The sequence below is a fragment of the Muscardinus avellanarius genome (genome assembly GCF_963383645.1).
Source record: "Muscardinus avellanarius genome assembly, chromosome: 14".
In the NCBI taxonomy this organism is placed as follows: domain Eukaryota; kingdom Metazoa; phylum Chordata; class Mammalia; order Rodentia; family Gliridae; genus Muscardinus; species Muscardinus avellanarius.
Genome location: NC_137800.1, coordinates 15,117,692 through 15,138,090, shown reverse-complemented (window position 1 = coordinate 15,138,090; position 20,399 = coordinate 15,117,692). Strand labels below are relative to the sequence as shown.

The window sequence follows — 20,399 nt, the reverse complement described above, 5'->3', positions numbered from 1 at the left end:
AGGTGTAGCAACATTAGACCATTATACTAACAAACAGTCACTACAGTCACGCTGCACTGTGGTGGTAGACTAATCAAATCGTGATTAGTCTAACTTTCCCTGGGTATTATCGCATTCAATTGTCAAAACAACCCTCTGAGGCACAGAGAGGTTACGTGACTTATCTAGTCCCACACAGCTCAGCTCAGCAGCGGGGGTGTTTGCAAGCTCCGAGAGCTCTTTTTCTTTTTTCTTTTTTCTTTCTGGCACTAGAGATGGAACCCAGAAGCATTCTACCTCCAAGCTACACCCCCAGCTCTCTCTATTTTTTATTTTTTATTCTTTATTTTTATTTTCTGATACTATGGACGGAAACAAGGGGCATTCTACCTCTGAGTTACACCCCCCAGCCCTATTATTTTTATATTCTTTATTTTGAAACAGGGTCTCACTGAGTTGCAACGGGCCTCGCTAAGTAGCTGAGGCTGTCCATGAACCGTGATCCTCCTGTCTTAGCCTCCTGAATGCTGGGATTACAAGTGTGCACCACCACACCCAGCTTATTTTTTATTTTAATTAATTAATTTATTCATTTGCTGTGACAGGAATGGAACCCAGGGGCATTCTATCTCCAAGCTACATCCCCAGCTCTGTTCTTTTTTATTCTTTATTTTGACACAGAGTCTCACTGAATTGCAAAGGGCCTCATTAAGTAGCTGAGGCTGTCCACAATCGTGATCCTCCTGTCTCAGCTTCCTGAAGACTGGGAATACAAGCGTGTGCCACCACGCCCAGCTCGTAACTCTTATTCTGTAGGTGGTACACTTAGCCACCATGCCATGCTGAGGGCCTCAGAGTGGAACACTGGACTGGATGGCAGAGTAGAGACTTCTCATGAGGCTTGCGGATGGCAAGGAATTCCTCTCAGTGGATGGAGCTCACAGTTATGTTTTAGGGAATCCTCGAGTCCCGTGATTAGACTCAGATTTGCTACGGGATGTGTTGGAACCATAAAGTGGAGACACATTATAAATGTGTCTGCTGCCTGGGGCGGCAGGCTGCCCTGCCTGCCTGGGGCGGGGGCTGAGCTTTATTCTGAGACCAGTGGGAAGGCTCTGAAGGTTGTGGGGAAAAAAGGAGCCAGGTGTGGTGGTACACAGCTGTAATCCCAGCACTTGGAAGGCTGAGGAAGATGGGGACTCAAGTCAGAGGCCAGCCTCAGCCACTTAACAAGAACCTCAAACACTTGGTGAGACCCTGTTTGCTTATTTAACTTATTTATTCATTTATTCGTGACACTGGGGATTGAACCCAGGAACACTCTACCTCCATGCTACACTCTCAGCCTTATTTTATTTTTTATTTGGAAACAGGGTCTTGCCAGGTTGGTGAGAGTCTCACTACTTTTTGAGGCTGTCCTTGAACCTGTGGTCCTTCGGTCTCAGCTTCCCAAGTATTGAGATTATAAGTGTGCACCACCATGCCTGGTGAGACCCTGTTTTATTTTTGTTGTTGTTGTTGTTTGCTTAAAAAAAAAAAAGTCTGGGATTGTAGCTTGGAGACAGAATATCACCTGTGCTCAATCTCCAGCACCAAAAAGAAAAGAAGAAACTAAGGAAAAGGGGTATTGTGGGAACACACTGGGGGCACAGGCCTGGCCACTGTGCACTGGTAGGTTTAATGGACCAGAGAGTGGGTAAAGAGACCAGCAGGTGCCAGGCATGGGGGTGCACAACTCTAACCCCAGTACTTGGGAGGCTGAGACAGGAGAATCTCGAGTTGGAGGACAACCTCAGTAACATAGTAAGACTCTTAGCAACCTAGCAAAACCTTGTCTCAAAAGAAAAAAAATATAAAGGACTAGAGGTGTAGCTTGGAGATAGAATGCCCGTGAGTTCAATCACCAGTATTACACACACACACACACACACACACACACACACACACACACACGGTTACCAGAACTATAACCTTGAGAACACTTGTGAACATCCCCTCTTTTTTTTTGCAGAACGAGGGATGGAACTCAGGGGCATTCTACCTCTGAGCTACACCACCAGCCCTGTTTTTATTCTTTATTTTTGAAACAGGGCCTCACTGAGTTGCAGAGGGCTTCACTAAGTAGCTGAGGCTGTTTGTGAACAGCAGTCCTCCTGTCTCGGCCTCCCAAATGCTGGGATTACAAGCGTGCGCCACCACGCCTGGCTTTTCGCCTCTCGTTTCTGAGCCCTGCTTTCACGAATCTACAAAGCGGATGCTGCTGGCGTTTGAAGGTGTCTGAGCAGTCTTGGAAGTTCTGCCATTCTTTGGGTAACCTCAGCTGCGCCAAGTAGATGGAGGAGGAAAAGTAGGTAGTGCAGGGGCTTTAAGGAAGGGAGAGATGGACGGGGTCAGGGATCTGATGGGCTAGAGAAGACGATGGACGGGCAGGAATCAGGGCAGGTACAGTGGCACACACCTGTAATTCTAGTACTTGGGAAGCTGAGACAGGAGGGAGCATTACAGGTTCGAAGCCAGCCTCAGTAACTTAGAAAGCCCCTGTTTTGAAATAAAAATGGCTGGGGTGTAGTTCTAAGGTAGAAAGCCCTTGGACTCTATCCCCAGTATCAAAACAAACAAACAAACAACAACAAAAATGAGGAGGAGGAACAGGAGGAAGAAGAGGAAGAGGAGGAAAAGGAGGAGGAGGAAAAACTGATCAGACATGGCTCTGAAGTGTAAGGAGAGGTTGGTAGAAGGCATCCTGGAGAAAGTCGGGATTATCCCGCAGGCTGGGAAAACGTGCGCTTGGTGTCTCAGTGAAACAAACTTCTTCCCCAAACAAAAAACAGCAGCAACAAACACAGATGGTTAAATCTCTCTCTCTCTCTCTCTCTCTCTCTCTCTCTCTCTCTCTCTCTCTCTCCCTCTCTCCCTCTCTCCCTCTCTCCCTCTCGTACTGGGGATTGAAACCAGGGGCATTCTAACTCAGAGCTCCAGCTCCAGCCGTGTGTGTGTTACTGAGAATAGAACCCAGGGGCCTTCTACCTCTGAGCTACACCCAGACCTATTTTATATTTTATTTGGAAACAAGGTCTCCCTAAGTTGCTGAGAACCTCAAAAGTAGCTGAAGCTGGCTTCTAACCTGTGTGATCCTCCTGTCTCGGCCTCCCAGATCCTGGGATTACAAGCTCATGCCACCATGCCCAGCTCTATTTTTTATTTTGAAGAAGGATATCACTAAGTTGCCGAGGACCTTGCTAAATCGCTGAGGCTAGTCTCAAACCTACCATCCTCCTGTCTTAGCTCCCCAAGTACTGAGATTATAGGCATGTGCCACCATGCCTGGAACATTACTTTCTTTTTATTTATTTATTTATTTATTTATTTATTTATTTATTTATTTATTTTGTACAAGGGATTAGACCCAGGGGCATTCTACTTCCAAGATACATCCCCAACCCTTTTTATTATTTTTATTTTATTTTGAGACAGGATCTTACTAAATTGCTAAAGCTGTCCTCTAACCTATGATCCTCCTGTCTCAGCCTCCTAAGTACTGATATTATAGGCATCTGCAACCACACCCAGCAGCAGTTAAATTTGTGTGTGTGTGTGTGTGTGTGTGTGTGTGTGTGTGTGTGGCACTAGGGATGGAACCCAGGGACACTCTACCTCCTAGCTATACCCCCAGCCCTATTTTTTATTTTCTATTTTGAAATAGGTTCTCACTTAATTGCAGAGGGCCTCACTAAGTAGCTGAGGCTGGCTGCAAACCTGCGATCCTCCTGTCTCAGTCTCCCAAGTACTGGGATTAGAAGTGTGAGCTACCACACCTGGCTTATACATTTCTTGATCAAATTACCTAGAACGAAGCTATTTTGATTTCAGCATCCCTGTAAGGATGGAGCCATGTCAAAGAACGTCATCTTTCATCAACATTCAATGCTTAAGGCTTCTCAAAGGTCGTCACTGGGAGGTGTGAGAGGAGCTTGTTGTAGCTGGGAGGGAGGTACGTGGGGGAGACGTTCAGGGGACCAGCCACATGGGAAGTCAAGGTCACAGAAGGAAGCTACAAGCTTCCTCCTAAGAGGTATCTGCTGCCAGGCATGGTGGGGCACCTGTAATCCCAGTAACTGGGAGGCCGAGACAAGAGGATTGCAGGTTTGTGGTCAGTTTTACAAATTGGTGAGGCCTTCTGCAAATTAATGACTCTGTTTCAAAATAAAATAGGGGTGTAGTTCAGAGGTAGAATGCCTCCAGGCTTGATCTCCAGTCATAAAATTTTCAATTCCCAGTAAAATTTTTCCCACAAGAAAATTTTACAAAAAGATGTTGAAATCAGGGGACATGTGTGGTTCACCAACTTTGTTCCCATACCAATGCTCCCCCAACCCCCCTGCTGACAGCACCTGCTGACACGGCTGCCTGACCACCCTGCTACATCCTCAGCAGCACTCAGCGTAATGGAACATTATTATTTGTTTATTTCAGAGTTAACTCCGTAAGAAGACAGGACCCTGACTGTCTGTTCATCTCTGTATTTCTGGCATCTAGACCGGGCTGGGCATGAAGTAGGCGTTCAAGACATGTTTATTGAATGAATATATGCATGAATGAATGCCATGGTGATATTTCAGGCCCGGTGCCACCTGATTGGAGAGACATTCGGGGGCAGCATGACCTTCTTCAAATAGCTCTGAAGGCACCTGCTGCTCAGGCTGCCTGGGAGCTCTGCGATCTGCCTCGCACGCACACTTGTGCGCCGAGTCTGGCTAAGGCTGGATAAAAATACCGGAGACAGTGCTGTGGATGCTGGAGGCCGAGGTCTTCACTGCCTGCTGTTGGAGGAAGGAGTCTTTCTCTCATTTCTCTTTTGTTCTTTTTATTCTTTTCTAGAATAAGAAGAAGGCTGGGATGCTCCAGGAAGGCTTGGGTCTTCCAGGGACTCTGAGGGGGGGTAATGCCTTTGCTCCCCATTTTCCTGCCCCTCCTCCTGCCGGGACAGCTTTGGCCTGGCCCGGCCTTCCAGGGATGCTGTCTTTGTGTAAGCGCTAACAGCTCGGATGGAGAGAGGCTGGCAGGGCGCCAAGCAAGGAGCTGCTGGAGGGCGCTTTGGTCATCTAGTTCTATTCCTTGTGATGGGTCGCCCTGACTTTAGTGGCTTAGAAGTGCTGCCGCTGAAAGTGTTTGTGGCAGCCAGGCGCAGTGGCGCATACTTGTAATCCCAGTACTTGAGAGGCTGAGACAGGAAGATGGCAGGTTTGTGGCCAGCCTCAGCTGCTTAGTGAGGCCCTTCGCAGTTTAGTGAGACCCTGTTTCAAAATAAAAGAGTAAAATATGGCTGGGGGTGTAGCTCAGAGGTAGAATGCCCCTCGGTTCCACCCCCAGGAGCACACACACACACACACACACACACACACACACACACACAGAGAGAGAGAGAGAGAGAGAGAGAGAGAGAGAGAGGGAGAGAGAGAGAGAGAACTTTTGGTTCTAGAGTTAGGGTCCTGGAGGGGTTGGGAAGCAGGTCTCTGGACCACATGGGATTGGGTAGGTCCTGGGTGGTCCTGATCACTTAACTTCATTCATTTGAAGATGGAGCCAAGCTAACATTCCATGTGGCCTCTTTGATAGGAACAGGGACGTGTGTGTGTGTGTGTGTGTGTGTGTGTGTGTGTGTGTGTGTTACTGGGAATGGAGCCCAGGGATGTTCTATTTCAGAGCTGCATCCCTATCCCTATTTTATTTTTTTATTTGGAAACAGAGTCTCACTAAGTTGCGGATGGCCTCACTAAGTTGTTGAGGCTGGCTGCAAACCTGCAGTCCTCCTGTCTCAGCCTCCCAACTACTAGGATGACAAGCGTGCGCCACCACTCCGGCTTGGATAGGGACTTCTTAGATGGTAGCTCAGGGTCCTTAGGAATATATAAGTGGAAGCGGCCAGGCCTTCTAAGCTTAGGCTGAAATGGGCAGAGCCTCACTTTTGCAGAATCCCATTGGTTATAGCAGGGTTATCCCAGAGAAAGGGGAGGGGCCACCCACAGGTGTCTCTGTGGAGTTGCCCAGCTCTTTCAGAGCTGGCATGTGGCTTTTGATTTAGACAGAGTATGGCTTCTGTCCTGGCTCCGTCACTTCTCGGCTGCCTGTCCCTGTGCTGCTCCTGCTACCTGATGGGTGGGGCCCTCCACAGTGGAGCAGTCAACGCCTGCCTGCAAGCAGTGACTCGACTTTCCTCCCTCCCTGCTCCTCTTACATGTCCTGGTGAGCAGAGGCCTTCCTGCTGCCAACTCCGCACAGCGGAGGCCCTGCCGTGGGCCCAGGGCCACTGCTGGCTCTTTAATTCCCTCCTAACACACCCCTTCTGTCTCCTGCCTCCGGAACAGCAGCCCCTCGGGGGCAGGGTCTGAGCCCCGGACAGGAGGGAGCGCCTGTCAAGGTGAACCGGCAGCCTGGTGCTGGGCAGGGGACAGATGGCCACTGTGCTGACCGCACCTCCCAGCTAGGGGCCTGGGGCAACAATAGCTGCTCTGGTTTCTGGCCAAGAGGCCATATGCAATAGGCCAAGGAGTTGGCAGGTGAGGTGAGCAGCTGGTGAGGAGGGGGAGGCTGGGCTTTCTTTGGGCCCCCTGCCTCTATGAGGTCCCCTCCCACTCTTTCTTTGGGTGGGCCCAGGGCCCGAGATAAGATCACTGGTGAGGGGTGGGGGCCAGCTAGGGACTGTCCAACCCTAGACACAAGACTTCTTCCCTAGACTGTGTGTGTGTGTGGGGGGGGGGTGGTACTAGGGATGGAACCCAGAGGCATTCTACCTCAAGATACATGCTCAGCCCTTTTTAAATTTTTTGTTTTGAAACAGGGTCTCCCTCGATTGCTGAGGCAGTCCTTGAACCTGCGATGCTCCTGTCTCAGCCTCCCAAGTACTGGGATTACAGGCATGCCACCACACCCAGCCAACCTTTATTTATTTATTTATTTATTTATTTATTTAATATATTTAGTGGTACTGGGGGTGGAATCCAGGAGCTTTTCTACCTCCGGGCTATACTCCTAGACCATTTTTATATTTGGAAACGGTCTCTAAGTAGCTGAGAGCACTAAGTAGCCGAGGCTGGCCGCGAACCTGTGCGATCCTCCTGTCTCAGCCTCCCAAATGCGTGCACCACCATACCCAACTTCAACCCTTTTTATTCAGAAACAGGGTCTCCCTAGGGTGCCGAGAGTCTTGCTAAGTTGTTGAGGCTGATCTTGAACCTGCGATGGTCCTGTCTTAGCCTCCCAAGTACTGAGATTACAGGCGGGCGTCACTGCACCCAGCCAGCCCTTTTTATTTTGAAACAGGATCTCACTAAGTTGCTGAGAGTTTTACTAAGTTGCCGAGGCTGATCTTGATCCTGGGATCCTCCTGTCTTAGCCTCCTCCTGCGTACTGTCCCCCTGGCTGCTGTGAAGAGCCCGGGCCTCTTGTTCTAAGAAACAAACACACCAGAACAAAATGAGGGGAAATATCTGGGGAGAAAAAGCTGGCTGTGAAGGGCATGAGAAATGGCATTCTTTATTCATAAATAAAAACATAAAATTACCAGAAATAGTTTACATGGCCAAAAAGGGATGTCGAAAATAAAATAAAAGTGAAAGCTGTCAAGGCAAAGCAAACCGAACCAGAAACAACAAAGAGGAAAAGAACTATGTACATAGTCTTGCAAACACCAGTCCGTCCCAGGCCAGCTTCTGCAGAGGTCCCATTCTGCCTGCAGACAGGGTCGGAGCAGATGCCACCCATGGGTGCTTGCGGCCTCCTGTGGTTCGGGCTGGTAGGGACCGCTCAGGCCCACCCGGAGCTCCCTGGCCAGCCTGGCTCCTCCCTGGGCAACTCCCTCGCCTAAGAGATGCTAGACTGGGGCTGCACAAGAGCTTGGAAAGTGCCTCTCGGGGGAGCAACGCCAAGCCTCCAGCACCCAGCCGAGCTCAGTACCACGGGAGCCCAGTATGCCCCCCCCAACGAAGTGCGCGGGGGAGCCTGGTCATCCAACGCCCCAGGTGGTCCTCTCCTTGGTGAAGTGCTGTGGGATGATGCTGTTTGCAGGGACCCGGAGCCTCTTCAGGACAGGTGTCTTTGGAGGAGCAGAGTGTGGGTCTGCAGGAGCTGTCTGACTTGAGCCCAGACTCCCCCATCCTGCTCAGCCTCTGTGTTACAGAGCGTCCCTCTAGAAAGGCTAGGCTTGGTGTGTTCCCAGGATGGTGAGGATGCCTCTGGACCAGGAGGGAAGAAAGAGAGCCCACAGGACGGCGAGATGGCTGGGTTACAGCATGCTCCAGTCGTACCAACATGGGCTACCGGCGGCGGCCTTGGGCTGGTGGCAGCCCCCAAAGGACACCTGTCATCTCGGCCTTGCGGACCCGTGAGCTCTGTGTCTGGGCGCCTGCCCTCAGCCTGGCTTCTCTGGTGGGCTTTTGAGGGTGGCTTTCTGAGCTAATGGCTACAATGCGGGGAGGGGGTTTGGCTGGGACGGACAGCTAGCCAGCACTCACAATATCTCTGGGAGGAAGGACTTGAACAAGGCACAGGCCGGTGGAGATGGTGGAACTGAGGGCTGTGGGACATCTTTGACAGGGTCTAAACGGTGCCCATGGGAGGGTCCTGCCTCCAGACAGGGAGGGCCTTTTGAGTCCAGGTTCTGGTTTAAACAGCATCAGTGACTAAGAGTAATGGTTTCAAATTCCAGAGGGCCTCCCCTGTCTTGTGAGGATGGCAGGTAACCCTGGGAACCAGAGGGCAGTACCACCCAAAGGAAAGGCATCCTGCCCTCCGCCCAAACTTGGGGAAACTGGGGTGCATCGGGAAGGCAAACTGGGGGGGGGTCATTCCTGGCTATCGAGAACCTAAAAGTCCTTCCTCATCTCTCCTGTGCCTGGGCCCCTTCGCAGGCAGGCAGGAGGCACAGGGACCCAGCCAGGGCTGGCCGAGCTACCAATAGCAGCTGTGGCTGGCGTCAAAAATAGCAGAAGGAGCAGCCCGCTGCCTGCTGGATCTGGCTTGCTTCTGAACAGACAAGACAGGAGAAAAAAATAAAAAATAAAAAATAAAAAAGAAGAGAAAATTCCCTGAACCAAGCAACTGGAAACTCTACTTTTCTCTTCCCCGGCTCTAGAACATCTTCAAAAGAGATGCCCGGCCCCCATCAGACACTGGGCACCCCGAGGAGGGCTGCTGCTCTCTGACTGAGATCTTCCCAGCCTGGGGCTCCCATGGGGCTGGGGATGGAGGGAGTGCAGCGGGCGGGCCTGGAGCGTGCGCTTCATCCTGCCTGGGCGCTGGCCCACTGGCATTCTGGGGACCCATCCTTACCTCCAAAGACACGGCACTTAGCACCACTGATGCTAAGGGGGAAGAGATGCGGCCGACAGGGCCACGGGGAAAGGAGGGGAATGCCCATTTGGCCCCTGCTCATTTGAGTGGGTGAGTTATTTGGGACCCAAGCAAATCTCTTTGCTTGGGAAGGGAAAACCTTCCAGAGTGGCTGCTGGCCAACTCTGACCCAGACAGGGAGGCCCCTGCCTCTGCTCCAGCAGGGAAGATCAGGAGGCTCCCTTGGGATAGAGGGAAGGCCACGCCCTCTGGGTTCCTTTCCCAGCATGCCAGCCTGGGACCCCCCATGTCTATGGCTTTAAGAAGAATGGTCACTTAGGTCAAAGGCCACCAGCTGTCCAGAGGCTGAGTGTGTAGGGCCAGTTAGAGGCCGGTCGCACTATCTGCCTCTGGTTGTCACTCTCAGCTCTTCCTGCTGGCCTCCCTGGGAGGCCCACCTCAGCCTCCCAAGCACTAGGATTACAAGCGCGCACCGCTGCTTCTCCTTTCTTGCTGGGAGAACCAGTTCTCTGCGCCGCGCACCAAGCCCTGCACCTCCGAGGCCAGAGAACGGCTCAGGCTGTGACGGCGGCGGACTCCAAGGCTTATGGTCACACATGGCTTCCTCCTATCCCAAGGCACCCCGCTGTGTCAGGTGTAAGACAGGTTTGGGGGTCAGACATGAAAGGGAGCGTCTGTCCTCGGCAAGGACCCTTCCCTGGAGGAGGGGTTCTTCCACTGTTTTGAACAAGGGTAAGCAAGCCTTTAACCAGTGCACGGAGAGCCCGCATCCATCTCTGGGAGTGCCGCGGGTCAGAGCCCTGAGGTCCGATGCTCCGCAGGGCTGGTGAGGCAGGGCTGGTGAGGCGGGGACAGAGGAAGGGACCAAAGTCCATGCCGTCACCTCTGCCCACCAGCTGTGGCTCCCGGGCCCTTGAGCAGGAGGTGGCTTCTCTCAGAGGCCCAGCTGCTGAGCAGGTGGCAGGGGCGGGAGCCCTCCTTGGGCAAGCTCAGCCCCTGCCTCCTGGTGCCAGGTCCCCGGTCCTCTCTGCCCCAAGCAGTCCTCAGATCTCGGTAGCTATGATGTCCTCGTAGGGGATGTCGGCCCCGTCCAGGTCAATCTCGAAGGGCTCCCCGGCCCCGTCCCCTCGGGCCAGCTGCTGCAGGGCCTTCTCCAGGTGCTGGTTGCGCTGGTACATAGCCAGGTAGCTCTGCTGCAGCTGTTTCTGATACTGGATCACCTTTTCCTTCTCCTCCTTCCACACCAGTCGCTCGTGCTGGAAGCCCGAGGACATCTGGTCGTGGCCCTGCCTCTCCTCCTTCAGCTCGGCCCGGAGCCGCTCCAGCTCCCGCTGCAGGGCGGGGATGTCCTCGGAGAAGGTGGGCGTGGGCCCCAGGGCCGCGCCTTCCCGCTGCAGGGCGGCCTGGGCCCGCAGCTCCGTCAGCTCCTGCTCCAGCAGGCTCACCTTCTCGCGCAGCAGCTCCGACTCGTTCTTCTTGCGCTGCAGCTCATTCTCACAGACCTCCAGCTCCAGGCCCTTGGTGCGCAGGGCGCTCTCCAGGTCCTGCGTCGTGAGTTCCATGCCCTCCAGCCTGCCCCGCGCGTCCTTCAGCTGCGCCTTCAGGCTGAGAATCTCGCTGGCCTTGGTGTTCACCTCCGCCTGGGACTCCTTGAGCTGCTGCTTGAGGAGCGAGATCTCTCCCGACTTCTGGCACACCTGCCGCGGGCGGGTGGGAGAGGGGACAGAGGTGAGTGTCCTTCCTTACCCCAGTGAGGGACACCCCGCCTGCCTACAGGGGTCAAGTGCTCCTCACCCAAAGCCCTGGCCACAGTTCCCAAGCAAGCGCGGTGGTCCGAGGGACCGGGGAGGGTGAGCCCCTCTGAGAGGCCCTGTTCATTCTTTCATGCATCTTGGGTTTCTGTGTGCCTGCCTCGCCCCCGCTTCACAGTTCAGAGCTCAGTCTGTGCCCAAAGCCATGGCGGTGTGCAACCCAATCATCAGCGATTTATTTGATCTGCCCACTGCTGACAGTTCCACCGCCCACCTTTAACGCCAGTGCTGCCGGCATCTGTGCCCAGCCCTCTGTCTGCACCCCTGTGCGGAGCCAACCCTCCCCTCTACCGGGGGTAGGGCTATCTCAGTGGCTCTGCTGGACCCCAGTGGCTGGCACCGCCTGGCCCCACCAGCTACATCCCCTACCCCCACTACCTTCCTCTCTCTTTGCTCTTCCTACTGCCCCTCAGAGTGCGGCGAGGAGCACCGATGAAGACCCAAACCTTTGAATCAGAGCTGCGTGTCTAGGGGGTCTTGGTCACTTGGGATCGACAGAAGATGGTCAGCTGTGTCTCAAGAGTGAGTGAAGCCAGGTGTGGTGGTGCATGCCCATAATCCTGGAACTCGGGAGGCTGACATTGGAGGATTGCAGGTTTGAGGCCAGCCTTAGCAACTTAGTGAGAGCCAGGTTCAAAATTAAGAATAAAAAAAGGGCTGGGATGTAGCTCAAAGCTAGTACGCCCCTGGGTTCAATCCCCAGTTACCAACAACAACAAAAACAAAAAACAAAAACAAAAAAACAAAATCAGTGGAGGCCAGGGTCTGGCCTCTGCAAAATGGACTCTTGGAATAAGACTGGAGGCCACCTTCATATTCCCTCACGATTCCTCTCCAGTAAAAATGGAGAGTTATGGCAGCTCTTCAGGCATACTGGGTCCTGATGCTTTATTCCAAGGTTTGTGTGGTGTGTGTGTGTGTGTGTGTGTGTGTGTGTGTGTCTTCGCTCCTCTGTTTCCATCTCAGCTCACTAAGTAGAAGCTGAACTTACACTGATGCAAGAAGGGGCTAATTCTGTCCCTGAGACCTGCTGCTAATCGCTCTTACAAGTGGGCGAGGGCAGCCGGGCGTGGTGGGCACGCTTGTAATCCCAGCATTGGGGAGGTTGAGACAGGAGGATCGCAGTTCACAGCCAGCCTCAGCTACTTAGTGAGGCCCTCTGCAACTCAGTGTGACCCTGTCTCAAAATAAAGAATAAAAACAGGGCTGGGGGTGTAGCTTGGAAGTAGAATGCCCCTGGGTTCCATCCCCGGTACCACACACACACACACACACACACACACACACACCAACAAAAACAAAACAAAACAAAAAACAAGTGGGCGAGGGCCTTATCCTAAAAGCGACAAACCAACCCACACCCTCTCTCTCCTGGGTCCTTGCACCTGCTGCATTTCTTTTGAACTTCCAGTAAGTTTCAGCTAAGTTCTCAGTGTCTGGGTGCTCAGCTAGCAGACTCAGTTCTGGGACCGGGCGGGCGATGGCAGGGAGAGAGAAGAAAGCTTAAACTAAGTGCGTGCCTCGTCGCAGTTTCCTGGAAGCCCCTTCCTTGGCTCGTGATCTGGCCCTGTGGCCGTGCACCTGGGCAGCGTGTTGCACCCCTAGCCCGGCACCGTGGCACCCGCTCACCTCCCACTGGGTCTCCTCCAGCGCGGGCGCGAAGTTGGTCTTCTCCCGCTCGTAGGACCGGAGCTTGGTCTCCAGCAGGTCCTGCTCCTTCATGAGGCTCTCGAGCTCCTGCCGCAGCTGCCGCTTCTCCTGCTGCAGCTGTAGCACCTGCAGGTGCAGCACCTGCTGGGTGCGCTGGCTCTTCTGCGAGGCCTGCTTCAGCCTGCCGCCGCTCTTGGGCTCGGGGCCCTCCAGCTCATCCCGGGCGCGCCGCGGCCGCTCCTCGAAGACCTGGCCCGAGGAGAACTCCTTCTCATCAAAGCTGCGCCGGAGCTTCTGTAGCGCACCCTCCCTCTGCAGCAGCTTCTGCTCCAGCTCCTGGATGGTGCACTCGTCCGTGGAGATGGGCGCACGCACACACGTGGGGCCCTTGTCTGCCTTGCCCGGGTGGGCCAGCTTGCTGCCCCCGTCCGAAAACGACAGGGCCTTCAGACTCATCATGTTGCTGTCCTGCAGGACGATGCCCTGCGTGATGTTGTGGGCAGAGCCCCCGAAACGGCTGGTGGGCCCCACGGGCGTGACCAGCGGGTCCAGCTGGTAGCTGCTGCTCGTGCTGTGCGTGGGCAGGCTGGACATGGAGTTCCGGCCGGAGTCGGACAGGGCCCCGGAGCACAGGCCTGGTTTCAGCTCCTGCTCCTTGGGCTTGTCTGGAGGGGCGGGGTGCAGCTGGTGGCTGGCACTCTCCGGGGAGGAGTGCAGGACAGCTCCGGACCGCGGCAGCACGGGCTTGAAGGCTGTGGGCCTCACTGCCCCCTTGTCTGCACCCTGGAGGGGCAAAGAAAAAACCTGACTGACCCCGAGTGTCGCCGGCCCGCTCCTGCCCCACCCGGTACACCTCGCGCCAGCCAGAGCTCAGAGCTCCTGCCATACCCTTGGTCAAGAGCCATGGCAGACCTTCCTGGTGGCAAATCTTTCCTAGGAGAGAGAAAATCCTCCCTACCTGGGGAATAACTTTGGTGGTGGCCTGGGCTCTGTTCTTTTTTTTTGTCTGGTACTGGAGATGGAACCCAGGGGCATTTTACCGCCGAGCTACACTCCCAGCCCTATTTTTTATTCTTTTATTTTGAAACAGGGTCTCACTAGGTTACAAAGGGCCTCACTAAGCAGCTGAGGCTGTCCGTGAACCTCAATCGTCCTGTCTCAGCCTCCCAAATGCTGGCATTACAAGTGTGCACCTCCACGCCTGGCTTCTGGGCTCTGTTCTATGAAGCAACAACCTGCCACCAGCTTGTCCCGGCCCTCTTAAGGTGATAGGCACAGTTTTAGGTTCACTGGCTGAACGGCTATGCCAGGGCTCAGCTTTGGGTCTGTGTGGCGAGGTCAGGACACTACGCTGGACAGGCTGGTGTCCTCTTGTAGGTCTCTCGTGTAGGTCTAAGCCCTTTCCTCTTTAAAGGCCACTTCTAGTGAGCCCGAAGCAAAAATGCTAACCACAGCCTCCTCTCAGGGTTGGGAGAATCACTGGAAATAAAGAATCCTTGTTTAAACTTGTAATTTCCACCAGTAGAGTACTTTACAGTTTATGAGCCCTTTGTTTGAAAGGTTGAAAGTTTTATGGAGACATAAGAGGTCCTCAGTATAGGTGAAGCACCTGTAATCTGAATATCCTAACTTAAATGCTCCATTTCCTCCTTTCTTTCTTTCTTTCTTTCTTTCTTTCTTTCTTTCTTTCTTTCTTTCTTTCTTTCTTTTTTCTTTCGGTACTGGGAGTGGAACCCAGGGGCTTTTTTTTTATACCTCCGGTCTATACTCCCAGACCTATTTTATACTTTATTTGGAACCAGGACCTTGCTGAGAGCCTCACTAAATACCTGAGCCTGACTTCGAATCTGTGCCATCCTCCTGTCTCAGCCACCCAAGCTCTGGGATTACAAGTGTGTGCCACCACGCCCAGCTTACTTTTTCTTTTACTGAGGATGGAACTGGGAGGCATTTTACCTCTGAGCTACACCCCCAGCCCTATTTTTATCTTTATTTTGAAACAGGGTCTCACTGAGTCGCAGAGGGCCTCACTAGCTGAGGTTGTCCGAGAACCACAATCCTCCTGTCTCAGCCTCCCAGATGCTGGGATGACAAGCGTGCGCCACCACGCCCGGCTTAGATGCTCCCGAATCTGAAACTTTTGGAGCCCTGGCATCATGCCACAAGGGGAAAGTTTCACACCATGAAGTTTCCTTTTGTGCACAAACTATTAAAAATATTATAGAAGCCGGGCATGTTGGCTGTAATCCAGTACTTGGGAGGCTGAGACAGGAGTATCACAGACTCAAGGCCAGCCTCGGTAACTCAGTGAGGCCCCCAGCAGCAACTTAGCAAGACCTCTGTTTAAAACAAAAATAAAAAGGGCTGGGGGTATAGCACAGAGGTAGAACACCTCTGGGTTCAATCCTCAGTACAAAAAAAAAAAATGTATTGTAGTTACAGTTGGGCTATGTATATGAGGTACATTTGAACTATAAATGAATTTCATGTTTAGACTTGGGTTTCATTCCCACGATATCTCATTAGGTGTATACAAATATTCCCCAACTCCCCCAAATCTGAAATTTGAAACACTTCTTCTGGTGGTAAGCATACAAGACAAGGGATGTTTATGCCGTATATCAAAGCCACAGATTCATTCCTGCATGGTAGGGGTGGGGGACTGAACGGGAACATTGCTTTCAGGGTGCACTGGGGCGGGGGGGCTCACTGTACCCAAGCTGGCCTGGGGCCTGGGCTTCTGAAGACCCAGGTCGCTGCTGCATCCTGTTTGCCTGATAACAAAATCCCAGCCCTTATTTAGCCAAGGATGTCTCCAGGCTGGCTTGCGCATGCGTGTGTGATTGCCAACTCCTCCCCAGCTGCTCTTCCAGGTGATAACAGAGCCCCTTGCCCTCCCCTGGCCTTTGAAAATGCAGCTGTGGTCTGTCCAACCTTGACAACCCAGGCACCTGCCAGCAGAACTCAGAAATGCTTGCTCTTTTTTTTTTTTTTTTTTTGGTACTGGGAATTGAACCCAGGTGCATTCTTATCTCTGAGCTGTACGCCCAGCTCTCATTTTGTTTTGTTTTGTTTTGTTTTGTTTGGAAACAGGGTCATTCTAAGTTGCTGAAAGCCTCTCTCGGTTACTGAGGCAGTCCTCTAATGTGCAGTCCTCCTGCCTCAGCCTCCAAGTACTGGGATCACAGGAGTGCACCACCTCAAAGGGCTCCCTTTCTTCTTTGCCGTGGGGGCTGAGCCCAGGTCAGCGGTCCAGCCCGGCACCGAATGAGCTTTCATTCCTCATCCATTTTTTGATCTCTGTGGTGTGGCTGAGCACTTCGGCCCTCACCCCTCTGTCTTGGCTTCTAGGATAAAAAGTTACCACTGTCCCCCTCCATACCCCCCCTGCCCATCCCAGCCTCCTCCTCCCACGCCTTCCCTTTTATACCCTTGCCCCCTGCCCCGCTTACCATCTCTAGCTGATTGGAGAAGGGCATGAGCTTGGGTGGTGTGGACGGGTCAAAGTCCACCCCGGCCTGGCCCCCGATGTCCCCACTGGACAGCGCGGTGTAGTCGGGGCGGTGGGAGCCCCGGGCCTTCTGGCTGACCTTGATGTAGAAGAAGTCTTCGCTCTTGCCCATTTTGGAGCTGGACTTGCCATGACCCGAGTCCTGGGAGAAGCCGAATCGCAGCAGCCCGTCGGAGTAGCGGTTGAGCTTCTTGAGGTGGGAGGACTTGCGCAGCTTGTACTGCGACGCCCGGCAGTGCTTGCTGTGGAAGCTGTGGCCGGAGATGAGGCTACTCACGCTGCCCATGGTGTCTCCGGGCCAGGGAATGGCGGGGCGGGGCGGGGGCCTGGCGCGGCTGTGGCGGTGAGGGGCAGTCCTGGCTCGGCGAGGGGACAGCTGTCATAGCAAAGCCCTCACAGAGCACAGGAGAGCCACAGACCTGTAAGGAGAGAGACGGAGTCAGCCTGAGATGGGGCCGGGTACCGCACAGCATTATCTATCTAGCTTTCTCTCCCTCCTCTCCCCCCACCTCCTGTATTAAAGATTGAACCTGGGGATATTCTACACTCCAGACCTTTTTATTTGTTATCATTATTTTTTGTGGTACTGGAGATTGAACCAAGGGGCATTCTACCTTCAAGCTACACCTTTAGCTCTATTTTATTTTTATTTTGAAAGAGGATCTTGTGGCTGGGCATGGTGGCACACGCTTGTAATCCCAGCATTTGGGAGACTAAGACAGGAGGATCGTGGTTCGTGGACAGCCTCAGCTACTTAGTGAGGTCCTTTGCAACTCAGTGAGACTCTGTTTCAAAATAAAGGCTAAAAAATAGGGCTTTGGGTGCCTCTCGGAAGTAGAATGCCCTGGGTTTCATCACCAGTAACACACACACACACACACACACACACACACACACAAGAAAAAAAAAGAAAAAAAAGCAAGAAAGAGAGAAAGAAGGAAAGAAAATCTCGTTAGGTAACTGAAGGTCTTATTACTTGCTGAGGCTGTCCTCAAACCTGCAATCCTACTGTCTTAGACTCCCAAGTAATAGAATTAAAGGTGTGTGCTACCATGCCCAGACTATTTTTTTATTTTGAATAGGGTCTTACTAAATTGCTGAGGGTCTTTGCTGAGGGTCGTTTTTTACTTTTTTTGTGGTGCTGGTGGAACCCAGGGGCTTTTCTACCTCCAGGCTATACCCCCAGACCTATTTTTGTACTTTATTTGGAAATAGGGTCTCACTAAGTTGCTGAGAGCCTCACAAAGTAGCTGAGGCTGGCTTCGAACCTGTGCAGTCCTCCTGTCTCAGCCTCCCAAGCGCTGGGATTACAAGCGCGCGTCACCATGCCCGGTGCTAAGGGTCATTATTACTAAAATTGCCAGGACTGGCCTCAAACGCGTGATCCTCCTTTCTGAGTCTCTAAGAACTGGGATCACAAGCGTGCGCCATCACACCTGGTAGCACAGCACATCATCCTTGGCGATGACTTCAGCAGTTATTCTGACTGCTGGACAGCAGAGGAGTGTGCGCAGGCGCCGGCTCGGTCTCTGCTCCCCAGCCCTCTGTTCATTGAATCGCTGAGAGCCTGCTTGGAGCAAGCTGCTGTCCTGTGCACTGGGCGCCCCTGGGACTCAGTGTGGTGTGGACAGGCACAGCCAGGTCCGTGTGCACCCTCGAAAGTGCTCCCCTTCCTGTGGAGGAAACAAGAGCCGAGTGAGCAGGATGGATTCTCGGGGAGGGTTTCTATCCAGGGAGTGCTGTGGTTTCCATACACCTGGAATTCACTTAGTGGAATCTGAATCCTCAAAGTCACATGTTGAAGATATATGGAGGGGGATCTTTGGGGGTGGTTGGGATTTGATGAGGCCACGACGGAGGGGCCCTCAGGACGGCATTAGTGCCTGTGTGTGTGTGTGTGTGTGTGTGTGTGTGTGTTACTGGGGATGCTCTACCACTGAGCTACACCCCAGCCATTTGAGAGAGGGTCTTGCTAAGTTTCTCAGGTGGGGCTCAAACTTAGGGTTCTCCTGCCTCAGTCTCCTGAGACACTGGAATTACAGGTGTGTGCCACCATTCTCGGCTACATTAGTGGCTTCTAAGAAAAGCAAGGGAGCCAGGCGTGGTAGCGCACATTTGTAATGCTAGTACTTGGGAGACTGAGACAGGAGGATCTGGGTTTGTGGACAGCCTGAGCTACTTAGTGAGGCCCTTTGAAACTCAGTGAGACCCTGTTTCAAAATAAAGAATAAAAAATACAGCTGAGGCATAGCTTGGAGGTATAATGCACCTGGGTTCTAACCCCAGTACTGGAAAAAAAAAAATGCAGACTTGCTGTCTCCCATGCCTGCCAGCATGAAAGACCTTACCAGATGTGGCTGCCTGACCTTAAATTTCCCAGCCTTCAGAGATGTGAAAAGAATAGACCTGAATTCTTTATAAATTATCTGGTCTAGCCGGGCTTGGTGGTACAGACCTGTAATCCCGGTACTTGGAAGGCTGAGAGAGGAGGATCACAGGTTCAAGGACAGCCTCAGCAAGTAATAAGATTCTCATCAACCTAGTGAGACCCTGTTTCAGAATAAAAAGAATGCCAGATGTGGTGGTGCATGCATATAATCTCAGTACTTGGGAGGCTTAGACAGGAGGATCACAGGCTCATGGCTGGCCTCAGCAACTTAGTGAGGCTCTCTGCAACTTAGCGAGACCCTGTTTCAAAATAAAAAGGGCTGGGGGTATAGCTCAGAGGTAGAATGCCCCTGGGTTCTATCCCTAGTACCACAATAAATAAATCAACGAATCAAAATAAAATACGGCTGGGGTGAAGCTTGGAGGTAGAATGCCCCAGGATTCAATCCCCAGTAGCACACAAAAATAATAAATAAATAGACAAATTATCTGGGTTGTGGTATTCTGTTACAGCAACAGAAAATAGACTCGAAGTGGAAAGGAGGCCTCTCTCTTAGGGTAGCATTTAAACAGAAACTTAGCAAATGAAGAGTAACCCAAGTGGAGAACTAGGGGTACAGGGCTCACCAGGAAAAACTCCAAGTAGGAGCGCCCCAAGTCCCCAAGGCCAGCCGGGCTGCAGGACAATTAGCAAGGAGAGTGGAGGAGACCCAACGGTCAGGGAGCCAGCAGGTGCTGGACAGCACAGGGCCAAGCAGCCATAGGGCTCTGCTTAGAGTCCTGAGTGGTTTTATGCAACCAGCAACTTCCGCTGACATCCTGGGGAAGGATGCGCTAACGGGATGGAGAGGGGCTGGTGAGGAGCCAGGGCAGGTCTACTGAGTGACTGACTAATAGAGCCACGCCAGGGTTGTAGCTATGTGTTAGGTAATCCCAGATATGGGAATACAGGCATAAGCCACCATGCCAGTTTTTCCTGTTGAGTTTTAGTTATAATTATAAGGTTGAGTTGATAGGCTCTGCTAAGATATTAGATGTAACGGATGGAGGGAAAAGTGAGGAGTCCAGAACATCTCTAAGAAATAAAAAAACAGGCCAGGTATGGTGGTGCATGCCTGTAATCCTAGTATTTGGGAGGCTGACAGGAGGACCACAGGTTCGTGGCCAGCCTCGGTAACTCAGCAAGATGCTCCACAAATTAGTGAGACCCTGTTTCAAAAATAAAACTAGATGGGCATGGTGGTGCATGCTTGTAATTCCAGTATTTGGGAGGCTGAGAAAGGATAATCGCAGGTTCGAAGCCAGACTCAGCAACTTAGTGAGCCCCTGTTTCTAAATAATTAAATAAAATAGGTCTGGCCATGTGGCTTGGAGATAGAATGCCCCTGGCTTCCATCCCAGCATCACAATAAATAAACAATAAAATAGGGCCGGGGGTGTAGCTCAGAGGCAGAATGCATCTGGGTTCAATCCCCAGTAACCTCCCTACACACACACACACACACACACACACACACACACACGCAAGAAATAAAAAAACAAACAGAAGAAAACAACAACACAACTTTTATAAAGAACACCAAAAGCATTTTCTTTTTCAAAATGCAACTTCCCTGCATCCCATCCTCCTACTGAGCTTCCTAGAAGCACAGGGTTTCTCTGGTAAGCGACAGTTGACACTAATAATCTTTTCATCCCAAGGGTCATCCGTC

General features: G+C 52.4%; 1 protein-coding gene across 1 annotated transcript; it reads right to left on the bottom strand.

Annotated features, from left to right (window-relative positions):
- Nucleotides 1–10,370: 10,370 nt before the first annotated feature.
- Nucleotides 10,371–16,585, bottom strand: LZTS1 (leucine zipper tumor suppressor 1; the record flags this gene model as incomplete). Its single annotated transcript, XM_080710863.1, has 3 exons — nt 10,371–11,024; nt 12,768–13,571; nt 16,241–16,585. The coding sequence occupies 3 exons, from the start codon at nt 16,583–16,585 to the stop codon at nt 10,371–10,373; spliced, it is 1,803 nt and encodes a 600-aa protein (XP_080566989.1).
- Nucleotides 16,586–20,399: the final 3,814 nt, after the last annotated feature.